This window comes from Erinaceus europaeus, chromosome 10 (genome assembly GCF_950295315.1).
Source record: "Erinaceus europaeus chromosome 10, mEriEur2.1, whole genome shotgun sequence".
NCBI classification, from domain to species: domain Eukaryota; kingdom Metazoa; phylum Chordata; class Mammalia; order Eulipotyphla; family Erinaceidae; genus Erinaceus; species Erinaceus europaeus.
Genome location: NC_080171.1, coordinates 15636883 through 15650816, shown reverse-complemented (window position 1 = coordinate 15650816; position 13934 = coordinate 15636883). Strand labels below are relative to the sequence as shown.

The window sequence follows — 13934 nt, the reverse complement described above, 5'->3', positions numbered from 1 at the left end:
CTTTTGCTGTCCTTGTTGCTTATCGTTATTGTTATTATTGCTGTCATTGTTGTTGGATAGGACAGAGAGAAATGGAGAGAGGAGGGGAAGACAGAGAGGGGGAGAGATAGACAAGACACCTGCAGACCTGTTTCACCGCTTGTGAAGCGACTCCCCTGCAGGTGGGGAGCCGGGGGCTCAAACTGGGATCCTTGTGCCGGTCCTTGTGCTTCATGCCATGTGCGCTTCTTAACCCAGTGCACTACTGCCCGATCCCCTTGTGCAAACTCTTTAACAGTTTCTTTCTTTTTGCCTCCAGGATTATTGCTTCGGCTCAGTGCAAACGCTAGAAGAAGAAGTACTGGCACTCTGAATCCACTGCTCCTGACGGCCTTTTTTTTTTTTTTTTTCTCATTTTATTGGATAGGACAGAAAAAAATTGAGAGAGGAGGGGGAGATAGAGAGGAGGAGAGAAAGATAGACACCTGCAGACTTCTTTTGCTACTTGTAAAGCATCCACCCATAGGTGGGGAGCCAGGAACTTGAACCCAGATCCTGGTATAAGTCCTTGTGCTTAGTACTAATGTTCACTTAACTGGGTGCACCACCACCCAACCCACACCCCCCTAACAGTTTCTCAGCAGGTAGAAACTCAAATTTTCCAGCTTGGTGTATTGTTTCTGTAACAAATCACTATAGTGAGCGACTTGAAACAATGCAAATTTATTATCTTCCAGTTCAAGAGATTAGAATCTAAAGGACTTACAGGACTAAAGAAAGGTTTATTGGGGGTTGGGCGGTAGTGCAGTGCAAAGACTGGCACAGGAACCCAGTTTGAGCCCCCGGCTCCCCACCTGCGGGGGGGGGGTCACTTTTCAAGTGGTGAAGCGGGTCTGCAGGTGTCTATCTTTCTCCCCCTCTCTGTCTTCCCCTCCCTCTCTCCATTTCTCTCTGTCCTATCCAACAACAACATCAGTAACAACAACAACAACAATAATAACTACAACGATAAAACAAGAGCAACAAAAAGGGGAAAAAAAAAAAAAAAGCCCTATAAAAAAGGGGTGCGGGTGGTGACACACCTGATTGAGCACACCTGTTACAAAATGGGCAGTAAGCGCGTGTGGCGCAAAGCGCAGGAACCGGCGTAAGGATCCTGGTTTGAGCTCCCGGCTCCACACCTGCAGGGGAGTCGCTTCACAGGCAGTGAAGCAGGTCTGCAGGTGTCTGTCTTTCTCTCCCCTTCTCTGTCTTCCCCTCCTCTCTCCATTTCTCTCTGTCCTATCAGACAACAATGGCATCAATACAACAACAATAATAACTACAACAATAAAACAAGGGCAACAAAAGGGAATAAATAAATAAATAAAAACAATGCACAAGGACCCAGGTTCAAGCCCCCGGTCCCCACCTGCAGAGAAAAAGCTTCACAAGTGGTGAAGCAGTGCTGCAGGTGTCTCTCTGTCTCTCTATCTCCCCCTTCCCTCTCAATTTCTGATTGTCTTTATCAAATACATAAAGATAATCAGAACATTTTTAAAATCATTAAAAAAAGAAAGGTTTATTTTTTATGAGGCTCCAAGGAATGAATCAGGTGCTCATGTATGCATGTTACAAGGGGCTTCCCTAACTCCATTTTAAAGTTCTGTATATTTAGAGAGGAAAGAGGAAGAGACGGACAAAGAGGAGAAAGGCACCAAGCGCTGTTCCTGTACTCTACCTGCCGAGCTATTTCCCAGATATGAAGGCTACAGAAAGAAACCCACAGGGGCCTGGCAGTGGTGTGCTGGGTTAAGAACACATAGTACAAAGTGTTAGGGACCTGTGCGAGGATCAGGGTTCGAGCCCTCATCTCCCCAGCTGCAGGGGAGCAGCTTCATAAGTGGTGAAGCAGGTCTGCAGGTGTCTATCCTTTTGTTTCTCTCTCTATCTCCCCCTTCTCTCTCAACTTCTCTCTATCCTATCCACCTCCCCCCCAAAAAAAAAAAATGGCCACAGGAGCAGTGGATTTGTAGTGCAAGCACCAAGCCCTAGCGATAACCCTGGAGAAAGAAAGGAAGGAAGGAAGGAGAGAGGAGAGGCGAGGAGAAAAAGGGAGAGGAGAGGAGAGGATAAAAAAGGAGAGGAGAAGAGAAACGAGGAGAGGAGAGGAGAGGAGAGGAGAGGGGTGGGGAGGAGAGGAGAGGGGTGGGGAGGAGAGGAGAGGAGAGGAGAGGAGAGGAGAGGAGAGGAGAGGAGAGGAGAGGGGTGGGGAGGAGAGGAGAGGAGAGGAGAGGAGAGGAGAGGAGAGGAGAGGAGAGGAGAGGGGTGGGGAGGAGAGGAGAGGAGAGGAGAGGAGAGGAGAGGAGAGGAGAGGAGAGGAGAGGAGAGGAGAGGAGAGGAGAGGAAAAGAGAAAAAAATTTCTGTCTATTCAACTTCAAGAGGCTGTCCAGATTTCTTGGCCTATGGCCACACCAATCTGACCACTGCGTTGGATGTCAGTTCCTCTGCTCTGATTCTGATCCTCCTGCCTCCCCTTCTACTGTGATCAGATTGGGCCCATGTGGATAATCAAAGCCACTTGTCTTATCTCAAAGTCCTCAGCTTAATCACATCTGCAAAGTCTCCTGTGCTATAAAAGGTAACAGTCGGGAGTCAGGCAGTAGCGCAGCAGGTTAAGTGCACGTGATGTGAAGCGCAAGGACCGACGTAAGGATCCGGGTTCGAGCCCCTGGCTCCCCACCTGCAGGGGAGTCACTTCACAGGTGGTGAAACAGGTCTGCAGGTGTCTGTCTTTCTTTCCCTCTCTGTCTTCCCCTCCTCTCTCCATTTCTCTCTGTCCTATTTAACAACGACAACAATAATAACTACAACAATAAAAACAAGGGCAACAAAAGGAAAAGCAACTAAAATTTTAAAAAAATAAAAGGTAACAAATAGTCAGAGGTCCCAAGGACAAAGACATGGATGATTCTGAAGGATCAGGATTCCTTCCATTTGCTGTACCTGGCACTTGAGGTTTTCTGAGCTCCAGCAACAAGCTGCCTCTGTAGGTGGATCTTCTAGTCAAGTCCCTGGACATCTTCTGTCCAGACACCCCACATTTGTCACCATTGCTCCAGACATTACAGCGCAGGGATGTAGTAGGCTCTGACACACCTACCACATCCCTGTGCTCTTCTCACACACACACCTACACGTGCACTGTGTGAATAACATGCATAATACAAACACAGACTTTTAGTAAAGGCAATACCACAAAGGATGAAAGATGAATTCTGTGACAATTCATCGTTCTTAGTATGCTGTCTATAGCACTGAGATAATAGATGCTTGCAGCCAGGGAGGTAGCACAGTGGATAAAGTGTGGACCCTCAAACATGAGGCCCTCAGTTCAATCCCCAATATCTGAAGAGAATAAATTTCACTTGCCTCAGCTTAGTCTAAGAATGTCTTCTGGCCCAAAGCTTTCTCTCTGTTTCCTCCCCCTCACTCAAATCCCCACTGTACTGCATGGAAGGGCTAGGCTGTCATGAGGATATAGAAGGTCACGCTGGGGGGCTGGTCAGTGACACACCCGGCTGAGCACATGTGCCTCCATGTGCAAGGACCTGGGTTTGAGGCCCCCACCCGCCTGCAGTGGTGATATTTCACGAGCAGTGAAGCAGGTCTGCAGATATCTATCTTTCTCTCTATCTGACTCTCTCAATTTCTCTCTGCCCTACCCAGTAAAATAGCAAGTGAAAAAGTGAAAAAGTAAAAAAAAAAAAGAAGAAGAATAAGAAGAAAAAGGAGGAAGAGGAGGAGTAGGGAAAGAAACACTGGTCACCAAGAAGAGTAGATTCAGTGGTCTGGGAGGTGGCACAGTGAGAAAGCTCTGGACTCTCAAGCATTAGGTCCCAAGTTCAATCCCCGGCAACACATGTGCCAGAGTGATGTCTGGTTCTTTCTCTCTCCTCCTATCTTTCTCATAAATAAATAAAATCTTAAAAAAAAAAGGGGGGATCGAGCAGTGGCGCATTGGGTTAAGCACATGTGGCGCAGAGCGCAGGGACCGGCTTAAGGATCCTGGTTCGAGCCCCCAGCTCCCCACCTGCAGGGGAGTCGCTACACAGGCGGTGAAGCAGGTCTGTAGGTGTTTGTCTTTCTCTTTCTTTCTCTGTCTTCCCCTCCTTTCTCCATTTCTTTCTGTCCTATCCGACAACAACAACATCAATAACAACAACAATAACTCCAACAATAGAACAACAAGGGCAACAAAAGGGAATAAATAAATAAAGTTTAAAAAAAAGAATAGGGAGTAGAATGTGGAGAATGGAGTCCATGTGAGCTGAGCAGGGTGGATAAAGCAGCGCATACCTCACAACTGGATTCCCGTGGTACAGGATATAAATACCAGCCTCCTTGTTGGAAAAGATCTGATTGTTCCGGATGACACCTTTCCCATTGCCAAGGACAACTATTCCAGAGCGAAGGCCATGATGGATCTGGTTACACTGCAAATAAAGAGATGCTATAACAGACAGGTAAGACACACCAGCAGAGGTACTGTGCTCACTCCATGCCTACACAGCCCGGTCAAGATGTGAGGTACAGAGAGCACATCCCAAAGGGGCCGGGTGGTGTGCCTGGCTGAGCAGACATGCTACAGAAAACACATCACTGGGAAGTCTCTGGTCCGTGACATGATGAAGGGCTCATGGCACTGTCCTGTTCTTCCCTGCCAGACTGCACACCTGACTTTTGTCTCTCAGTTAGTTGCTCAAATAATGATCAGAATATGGGGTGGAGTGGCACAACTGATTGAGGGCACATGGTACCTACCATGTGCAAGGACCCAAGTTCAAGTCCCTAGTCCCCACCTAAAGGGGGGAAGTGTCACAAGCAGTGAATTAGTGCTGTAGGTCTTTCTCGATTTCTCTGTGTGTGTGTGTGTGTGTGTCTGTCTGTCTGTCTGTCTGTTTTCCCTCTCAACTCCTGTCTCTATCTAATAAGCTAAATAAGAATAACATTGTTTCAGGAGTCAGGTGGTAGTGCAGCGGGTTAAGCGCAGGTGGCACAAAGCACAAGGACTGGCGTCAAGAATACCAGTTCGAGCCCCCAGCTCCCCACCTGCAGGGGAGTCGCTTCACAGGCGGTGAAGCAGGTCTGCAGGTGTCTCTCTTTCTCTCACCCTCTGTCTTTCTCTCCCCCTCTCTCCATTTCTCTCTGTCCTATCCAACAGCGACAACATCAATAACAACAACAACTACTACCACAACAATAGACAACAACAAAAACGCTCCCGGATCAACTAGGAATACCAAATGAGACCACCTGGGACTGAAACAAGACAGAACTCGAATGACCACAGGAAGCCACTAAATCACCGGTAAGTACAAACACGTGTGGCTGGTGACAGAGAGGAGAGAGGAGCACAGGGAGAGATTAAGTGACTGCTAACAGTCCAGCAGTTTATCAGTTGAGACACCACTTCCAGTCTGCTCCACCAACAAAGGGACAGCTGAAGGGAGGAGAGGACTCCCCAGAGACTCACCAAGTGCAACTCTGAGTCTCCATTGCTACTGCCCTCAGAATCTGGAGCAGCGACAGGGAGGGACACCAGGGGACAGAGATCTAACCAGGAAACTCAGGAGAAGACCTATACCTCAGTGGCATAGCTGAGGAGCTGTGAAAGTCTCTTTGCATAACCACCAGACTATCTCTGCCACACCCTGCCTTATCTCTTGGTCAGGAGTCAGTGATTAAGGTAAGAAGCCTATTGATAGTTTAAAAGCCCTCAGGCTCCCACAGCCTACAGAGGAAAAACCACTGAGCTCCAACTCAGGGATTAAAATACTATTGAAACAACTGTTAACTTCCACCACTGTGAACCCTTTAATTACCTTACTTAGACACAAGTCAATCCAGGCAATAGTGATCAGTAATTTGAAAAGTACTGAGAAAGGGAACTCATAACATAATATATAAAATGATTAAAACAACAAGAAGAAATATTGGAGAATTGAACCAGGACAAGAGTCCAGCTAAAAGTCCCCCAGAGGGTGAAGCAAAAAATAACGAGTTCAACATCCAAACACTAGCTAAGGAAATAATCACAGGAGTGAGTAAAGAGTTTGAAAGAATTGTAATCAGAAATACAGGAACAATAAATGAGACTCTGGAAGAAAATACTAATTATCTCAAGGTTATTAGAGAGCTGAAAGCTGAAATCGCTGAGGTAAGAACGCAACTAGCTGAACAAGCTAAAACAGTATCAGAACAGGGCAACAAAACAGATGAACTCCAGAAAACAGTAGAGGGCAGAGAGAATAGAATCAATGAGGCTGAAGACAGAAGTAGCAAGATTGAGGATGAATTAGAGACAACTAAAAAAGAAGTAAGAGATCTCACAAAGAGATTAAGAGATGCTGAAAACAACAACAGAGTCCTATTGGATGACTTCAAAATAAACAATATATGCATTATTGGCATACCAGAGGAAGAAAGAGAAGGGGAGGAAGAAAGCATTATCCAGGCCATAATAGCTGAAAACTTCTCTATTCTAAACAACATCAAAGACATAAAGATTCAAGAAGCCCAGAGGGTCCCAAACAGAATTAACCCAGACTTAAAGACACCAAGACATATCATACTTAGAATGGAAAGGAATAAGGATAAAGAAAGGATCCTGAAGGCTGCAAGAGAAAAAAAAAAGAGTCACCTACAGAGGAAAACCCATCAGATTAGCAGATTTCTCCTTACAAACACTACAGGCCAGAAGAGAATGGCAAGATATCTATTGAGTGCTCAATGAGAAAGGCTTTCAACCAAGAATACTGTATCCTGCTAGACTGTCATTCAGACTAGATGGAGGCATCAAAACCTTCTCAGACAAGCAACAATTGAAGGAATCAACTATCACCAAGCCTTCCCTGAAAGAATTTCTGAAAGGTCTCCTATAAACAATCAGACCACTGTAAATAGGATATATATCAAAACACTCTAAAGCTCTACAAGAATGGCGTCAAAATATCTTCAATCTATGATATCAATAAATGTCAATGGCCTGAATTCACCTATTAAAAGACACAGAGTAGGAAGATGGATCAGAAAATACAACCCAACAATATGCTGTCTACAGGAAACCCACATAACTCAACAAGACAAACACAGACTTAAAGTGAAAGGATGGAAAACTATCATACAAGCCAATGGCCCACAAAGACTTTAAAATAGATAAGATTAAAACAGATAGGAGTGGACACCACTTAATGCTCAGAGGGTCAGTCAATCAAGAGGACTTAACAATTATTAACATCTATGCACCCAATGAGAAGCCATCTAAATACATCAAACTTCTACTGAAAGAGCTACAGCAATATATTAACAGCAACACAATCATAGTAGGGGACTTCAACACCCCACTCTCTCAACTTGACAGATCATCCAGGCAGAAAATCTATAAAGACATAATGGAGCTAAATGAAGACATAGATAAACTAGAACTATTGGACATTTTCAGAGTCATTCATCCCAAGAAACTGGAATACACATTTTACTCAAATACACCTGGGTCATTCTCAAGGATAGACCACATGTTAGGCCACAAAGACAGCATCAGCAAATTCAAGAGCATTGAAATCATCCCAAGCATCTTCTCAGACCACAGTGGAATTAAACTAACACTTAACAATCAACAAAAGATTAGTAACAGTCCCAAAATGTGGAAGCTCAACAGTACACTTCTTAACAACTTCTGGGTCAAAAAGGAAATCAAGGAAGAAATCAAAATGTTTCGAGAATTCAATGAAAATGAAGACACAAGCTATCAAAATATTTGGGACACAGCTAAAGCAGTACTAAGAAGGGAATTCATAGCTATATAAGCACACATTAGGAAACAAGAAAAAGCACAAATTAACAGCCTGATTGCACATCTTAAAGACCTAGAAGAAGTATAACAAAGGAACCCTAAAGCAACCAGAAGGACAGAAATCACTAAAGTTAGGGCGGAAATAAATAACATTGAGAATAGGAAAACCATACAAAAGATCAACGAAAGTAAATGTTGGTTCTTTGAAAGAGTGAACAAAATCGACAAACCTTTAGCCAGACTCACAAAACAAAAAAGGGAGAAGACCCAAATAAATCGGATAGTAAATAAAAAAGGATTTATCACAACAGACACTGCAGAAATTCAACATATCATGCAAGGCTTCTATGAACAACTATACGCCACCAAGCTAAAGAACCTGGAAGAAATGGATGATTTCCTAGATACCTACCAACTTCCAAAACTAAGTAAAGAGGAAGTGGATAACATGAACAGGCCCGTCACAGCTAATGAAATTGAAATAGTTACCAAAAATCTCCCCAAAAATAAAAGTCCTGGACCAGATGATTTTACAAATGAATTCTACAAAACCTTCAGAGAATAGATGGAAAATTCCTGAAGATAGTGGAGTCTAAATATAGCAAACCTACAGCCAACATCATACTCAATGGTGAAAAACTGGAAGCATTTCCACTCAGATCAGGTACTAGACAGGGATCACCTGCCCACTATCACCATTACTATTCAACATAGTGTTGGAAGCTCTTGCCATAGTAATCAGGCAGGAGCAAGGAACTTAAGGATTGGAAGAGAAGAAGTCAAACTCTCCTTATTTGCAGATGACATGATAGTATACACAGAAAAACCTAAGGAATCCAGCAAGAAGCTTTTGGAAATCATCAGGAAATACAGTAAGGTGTCAGGCTATAAAATTAACATTCAAAAGTCAGTGGCATTCCTCTATGCAAACACTAAGTTAGAAGAAATTGAAATCCAGAAATCAATTCCTTTTACTATAGCAATAAAAACAATAAAATATCTAGGAGTAAATCTAACCAAAGAAGTGAAAGACTTGTATACTGAAAATTATGAGTCACTATTCAAGGAAATTGAAAAAGACACAAAGAAGTGGAAAGATATTCCATGTTCATGGGTTGGGAGAATTAACATCATCAAAATGAATATACTATCCAGAACCATATACAAATTTAATGCTATCCCCATCAAGATCCCAAGCACATGTTTTAGGAGAATAGAAAAAATGCTACAAATGTTTATATGGAACCAGAAAAGACCTAGAAATGACAAAACAATCTTGAGAAAAAAGAACAGAACCGGAGGCATCACACTCCCAGATTTCAAACTGTATTATAGGGCCATTGTCATCAAAACTGCTTGGTACTGGAACATGAATAGACACACTGACCAGTGGAATAGAATTGAGAGCCCAGAAATGAGGCCCCACACCTATGGACATCTGATCTTTGACAAAGGGGCCCAGACTATTACATGGGGAAAGCAGAGTCTCTTCAACAAATGGTGTTGGAAACAATGGGTTGAAACTTGCAGAAGAATGAAACTGAATCACTGTATTTCACCAAATACAAAAGTAAATTCCAAGTGGATCAAGGACTTGGATGTTAGACCAGAAACTATCAGATACTTAGAGGAAAATATTGGCAGAACTCTTTTCCGCATACATTTTAAAGACATCTTCAATGAAACGAATCCAATTACAAGGAAGACTAAGGCAAGTATAAACCTATGGGACTACATCAAATTAAAAAGCTTCTTCACAGCAAAAGAAACCACTACCCAAACCAAGAGACCCCTCACAGAATGGGAGAAGATCTTTACATGCCATACATCAGATAAGAGTTTAATAACTAACATATATAAAGAGCTTGCCAAACTCAACAACAAGACAACAAATAACCCCATCCAAAAATGGGGGGAGGGCGTGGACAGAATATTCACCACAGAAGAGATCCAAAAGGCCGAGAAACACATGAAAAAATGCTCCAAGTCTCTGATTGTCAGAGAAATGCAAATCAAGACAACAATGAGATACCACTTCACTCCTGTGAGAATGTCATACATCAGAAAAGGTAACAGCAGCAAATGCTGGAGAGGGTGTGCGGTCAAAGGAACCCTCCTACACTGCTGGTGCGAATGTCAATTGGTCCAACCTCTGTGGAGAACAGTCTGAAGAACTTTCAGAAGGCTAGAAATGGACCTACCCTATGACCCTGCAATTCCCCTCCTGGGGATATAGCCTAAGGAACCCAACACATCCATCCAAAAAGACCTGTGTACACATAGGTTCTTGGCAGCACAATTTGTAATAGCCAAAACCTGGAAGCAACCCAGGTGTCCAACAACAGATGAGTGGCTGAGCAAGTTGTGGTCTATATACACAATGGAATACTACTCAGCTGTAAAAAATGGTGACTTCACCGTTTTCAGCGGATCTTGGATGGACCTTGAAAAATTCATGTTAAGTGAAATAAGTCAGAAACAGAAGGATTAATATGGGATGATCTCACTCTCAGGGAGAAGTTGAAAAACAAGATCAGAAACAAAAACACAAGTAGTACCTGAAATGGAATTGGCATATCGCACCAAAGTAAAAGACTCTGGGGTGGGTGGATGGGTGGGGAGAATACAGGTACATGAAGGATGATATATGACACAGTGGGGGTTGTATTGTTAAATGGGAAACTGGGGAATGTTATGCATGTATAAACTATTGTATTTACTGTTGAATGTAAAACATTAATTCCCCAATAAAGAAAAAAAACAAAGGAAACAAAAGGGAAAATAAATAAATAAATATTTAAAAAGTTAAAAAACAAACATTGTTTCACCCTAACTGTTCATTTGCAGTCCAAATCCAAGTTCATCCATATGCCAGGAAGTTAGTTGTCTCTTCCAAAATGATTTCACAGAAACAAAGTTTGAGTTTGCTTTAAAATATTCCACACAGCCACAGCTCTTCTAGTTTTACTCACTTTCCAGATTTTCTCTGGAGACCTGGCAGGCTCACAAGGGAAGCCTCAGCAGAAGTCCCTCACTAGGTTGAAAAGCTTGAAGGAAGGTGTGTGTGCAAGGTTTTTCCATCCTATCATACCCTCCCATCCACCCTCTTTTCTCGCCCCACCTGCTAACGTGGCCTGTCCCCCTCTTTCTCTGGGAAGAAAAACTCTTTTCTTTGGCAGCAGCGGCAATAATTCCTTAAGCTAAGGCCATGTGTAAAATACCAGCTACATGGCAGCATAAAGTGACAGGAAGGGGTTGGTGGAGGCCATTGGCTAGGCATTTCTTTTTAAATACAGTGAGGGATTTTCCTTTTCTTTTATTTTAAACTGTTTTTAATTTTTTTGATATTTATTTATTCCCTTTTGTTGCCCATGTTGTTTTATTGTTTTAGTTATTATTGTTGTTATTGATGTCGTTGTTGGATAGGACAGAGAGAAATCGAGAGAGGAGGGGGAGACAGAGAGGGGGAGAGAAAGATAGACACCTGCAGACCTGCTTTACCGCCCGTGAAGCGACTCCCCTGCAGGTGGGGAGACAGGGGCTCGAATTGGGATCCTTAAGCTGGTCCTTGCATTTTACGCCATATGTGCTTAACCCGCTGCACTACTGCCCGACTCCCAGGAATTTCCCTTTTCTTTCTTTCTTTATTCTTTTCTTCTTCCATGGTTATCACTGGGGCTTGGTGCCAGCACTACAAATCCACTGCTCCTGGTGGCTATCTTTTTCTGGTTTTGTTTTTGATAGGGGAGAGGAAATAGTAGGGGAGAGAAACACAGACACCTGCAGATCTGCTTAGCCACTTGTGAAGCTTCCCCCCAGCATGTTGGGAGCCAGGGGCTCAAACCTGGATCCTTGAGCTTTGTGCTATGTGCGCTTAACCAGGTGCACCACCGCCCTGGCTCTCCCAGCCCCCGGGCTTCCCCTTTCCCTGCACTTATAAGGACAGTCTAGATAGAATAGGCTGAGAACATCAACCTTAAGTCAGACTGCCTGGATTCAAATCCCAGCTAGGTCACTAGCGATTCTAGACAAGATGTTAGCCAATCTGTGCCTCAACATCTTCATGGGAAAAAAAATAGGAAATAATAGGAGGTCTGGTGGTGGTTTACCTGGTAAACTACACATGTTCGAGTCCCTGATCCCCCCTGCAGGGGGGAAGCTTATGGATGGTGGAGTACTGCTTCAGTTCTCTTTCTTTGTCTCTCTCTCCCTCTTACCCTCTATGTCTCTCACTATCAAAAGGAAGAAAGAAAAAAAAAAGAAAGGAAAAATGGCCACTGGGAACAGTGGTATCATGCAAGTATGGAGTCCATTGATAATCCTGATGATTAAAACAAATAAAAACCAACCATTCAAACAAAACAAAACAAAAAACCAATGGGTAGGGGTAGATAGCATAATGGTTATGCAGAGATTCTTATGCCTGAGACTCCAAAGTCCCAGGCTCAATCCCCCGCACCACTATAAGCCAGAGCTGAGCAATGCTTTGCTAATACACACACACACACACCACACACACACACCACACACACCACACACACACACACCACACACACACACCACACACACACACCACACACACACACACACCACACACACACACCACACACACACACATACCACACACACACACCACACACCACACACACCACACACACACCACACACACACACACCACACACACACACACACCACACACATACACATCACACACACACCACACACACACCACACACACACACACACCACACACACACACCACACACACACACACCACACACACACACACAACACACACACCACACACACCACACACACCCACACACACACACCCACACACACACACCACACACATCACACACACACACCACACACACACACACAAACCACACACACACCACACACCACACACACCACACACACCACACACACACACACCACACACACCCGCACACACCCACACACACACACACCACACACACACACACACCACACACACACACACACACCACACACACACACACACACATCACACACACACACACCACACACACACACCACACACACACACCTGCACACACCCACACACACACACACCACACACATCACACACACACCACACACACACACACACACACCACACACACACATCACACACACACACACACACACACACCACACACACCACACACCACACACACACACACACACACCACACACACACACACACCACACACACACACATGTTGTTAAAATTTCTTAGGCTCTGGCCGGGCTGGCTTGCTTTACGGGCGGGTAACAGAGACGCGGAGACAACGGCCTGGCAGGGAAGCTGTATTTCTTTATTCAGGAACAACGATTCACAAACTAAGACAAACTAATCACCAAACAGAACTCTGCTGTCTCTTTGCGGCGGCACAAGCACTCTCTCTTACTTTCGAACTCAGGAACTCTCTCTTACTCTGGAACTCTGGAACTCTCATACTGGGGAACCCTCTGAAACTCTGGCACACTGGAACTCTCTCTTACTCTGTAACCCTGAAACTCTCGAACTCTGGAACTCAGGAACCCTCTCTCCGGGTTCCTTGGGGCGGGGCCAAGCAGGCCCGTGAAATTAACAGGACTGATCCAATTCTCTTGGCGGGGGAGGGCTAGAACAAACCAATGTAAAGCATACGACAATTCCCCCTTTTCTTTTTAACTAAATGACTATAGTATCAAGGGTGTGGGGTGAACAGAAACATATATAACAAAAACCAGCATGTTGCCAAGGGAAGGCCTGAGGGGGCCATATCTGAAAAAAAAAACATTTCTTGCCTCTGGGGGGGCTACTTGCCTCGACGGGCAATTGCATGGGGGCGGGGAATGGCCTAGAGTCCCACAGGCAGCTGGCTGCAACTTACTTACTATGAAACAAAACTTGTTATTAGCATATCTACTGCACGATCCAACGTTTCTAATAGAGAAGGAATTTGAGACTTTTACATATCAACAACGTCTTTTAACCTTTTGTTACACCCATTCAAGATGGAGACACACCCTAGGTGTGGGCCGGAGAGGAAACCTCAGGCATGAGAATAATTAGCATAGCCATTGTGCAATCTACCATTTCTAATAGAG

General features: G+C 44.1%; 1 protein-coding gene across 3 annotated transcripts in view; it reads right to left on the bottom strand.

Annotated features, from left to right (window-relative positions):
• FBXO10 (F-box protein 10) overlaps window positions 1-13934 on the bottom strand; it is a 102930-nt gene that overhangs the window by 26556 nt on the left and 62440 nt on the right. For all 3 annotated transcript variants that reach the window (XM_016188566.2, XM_060199154.1, XM_060199153.1), the window contains one exon: window positions 4319-4455. In XM_016188566.2, the coding sequence (XP_016044052.1) occupies window positions 4319-4455 (137 nt within the window). The remainder of the gene's footprint in view (window positions 1-4318; window positions 4456-13934) is intronic.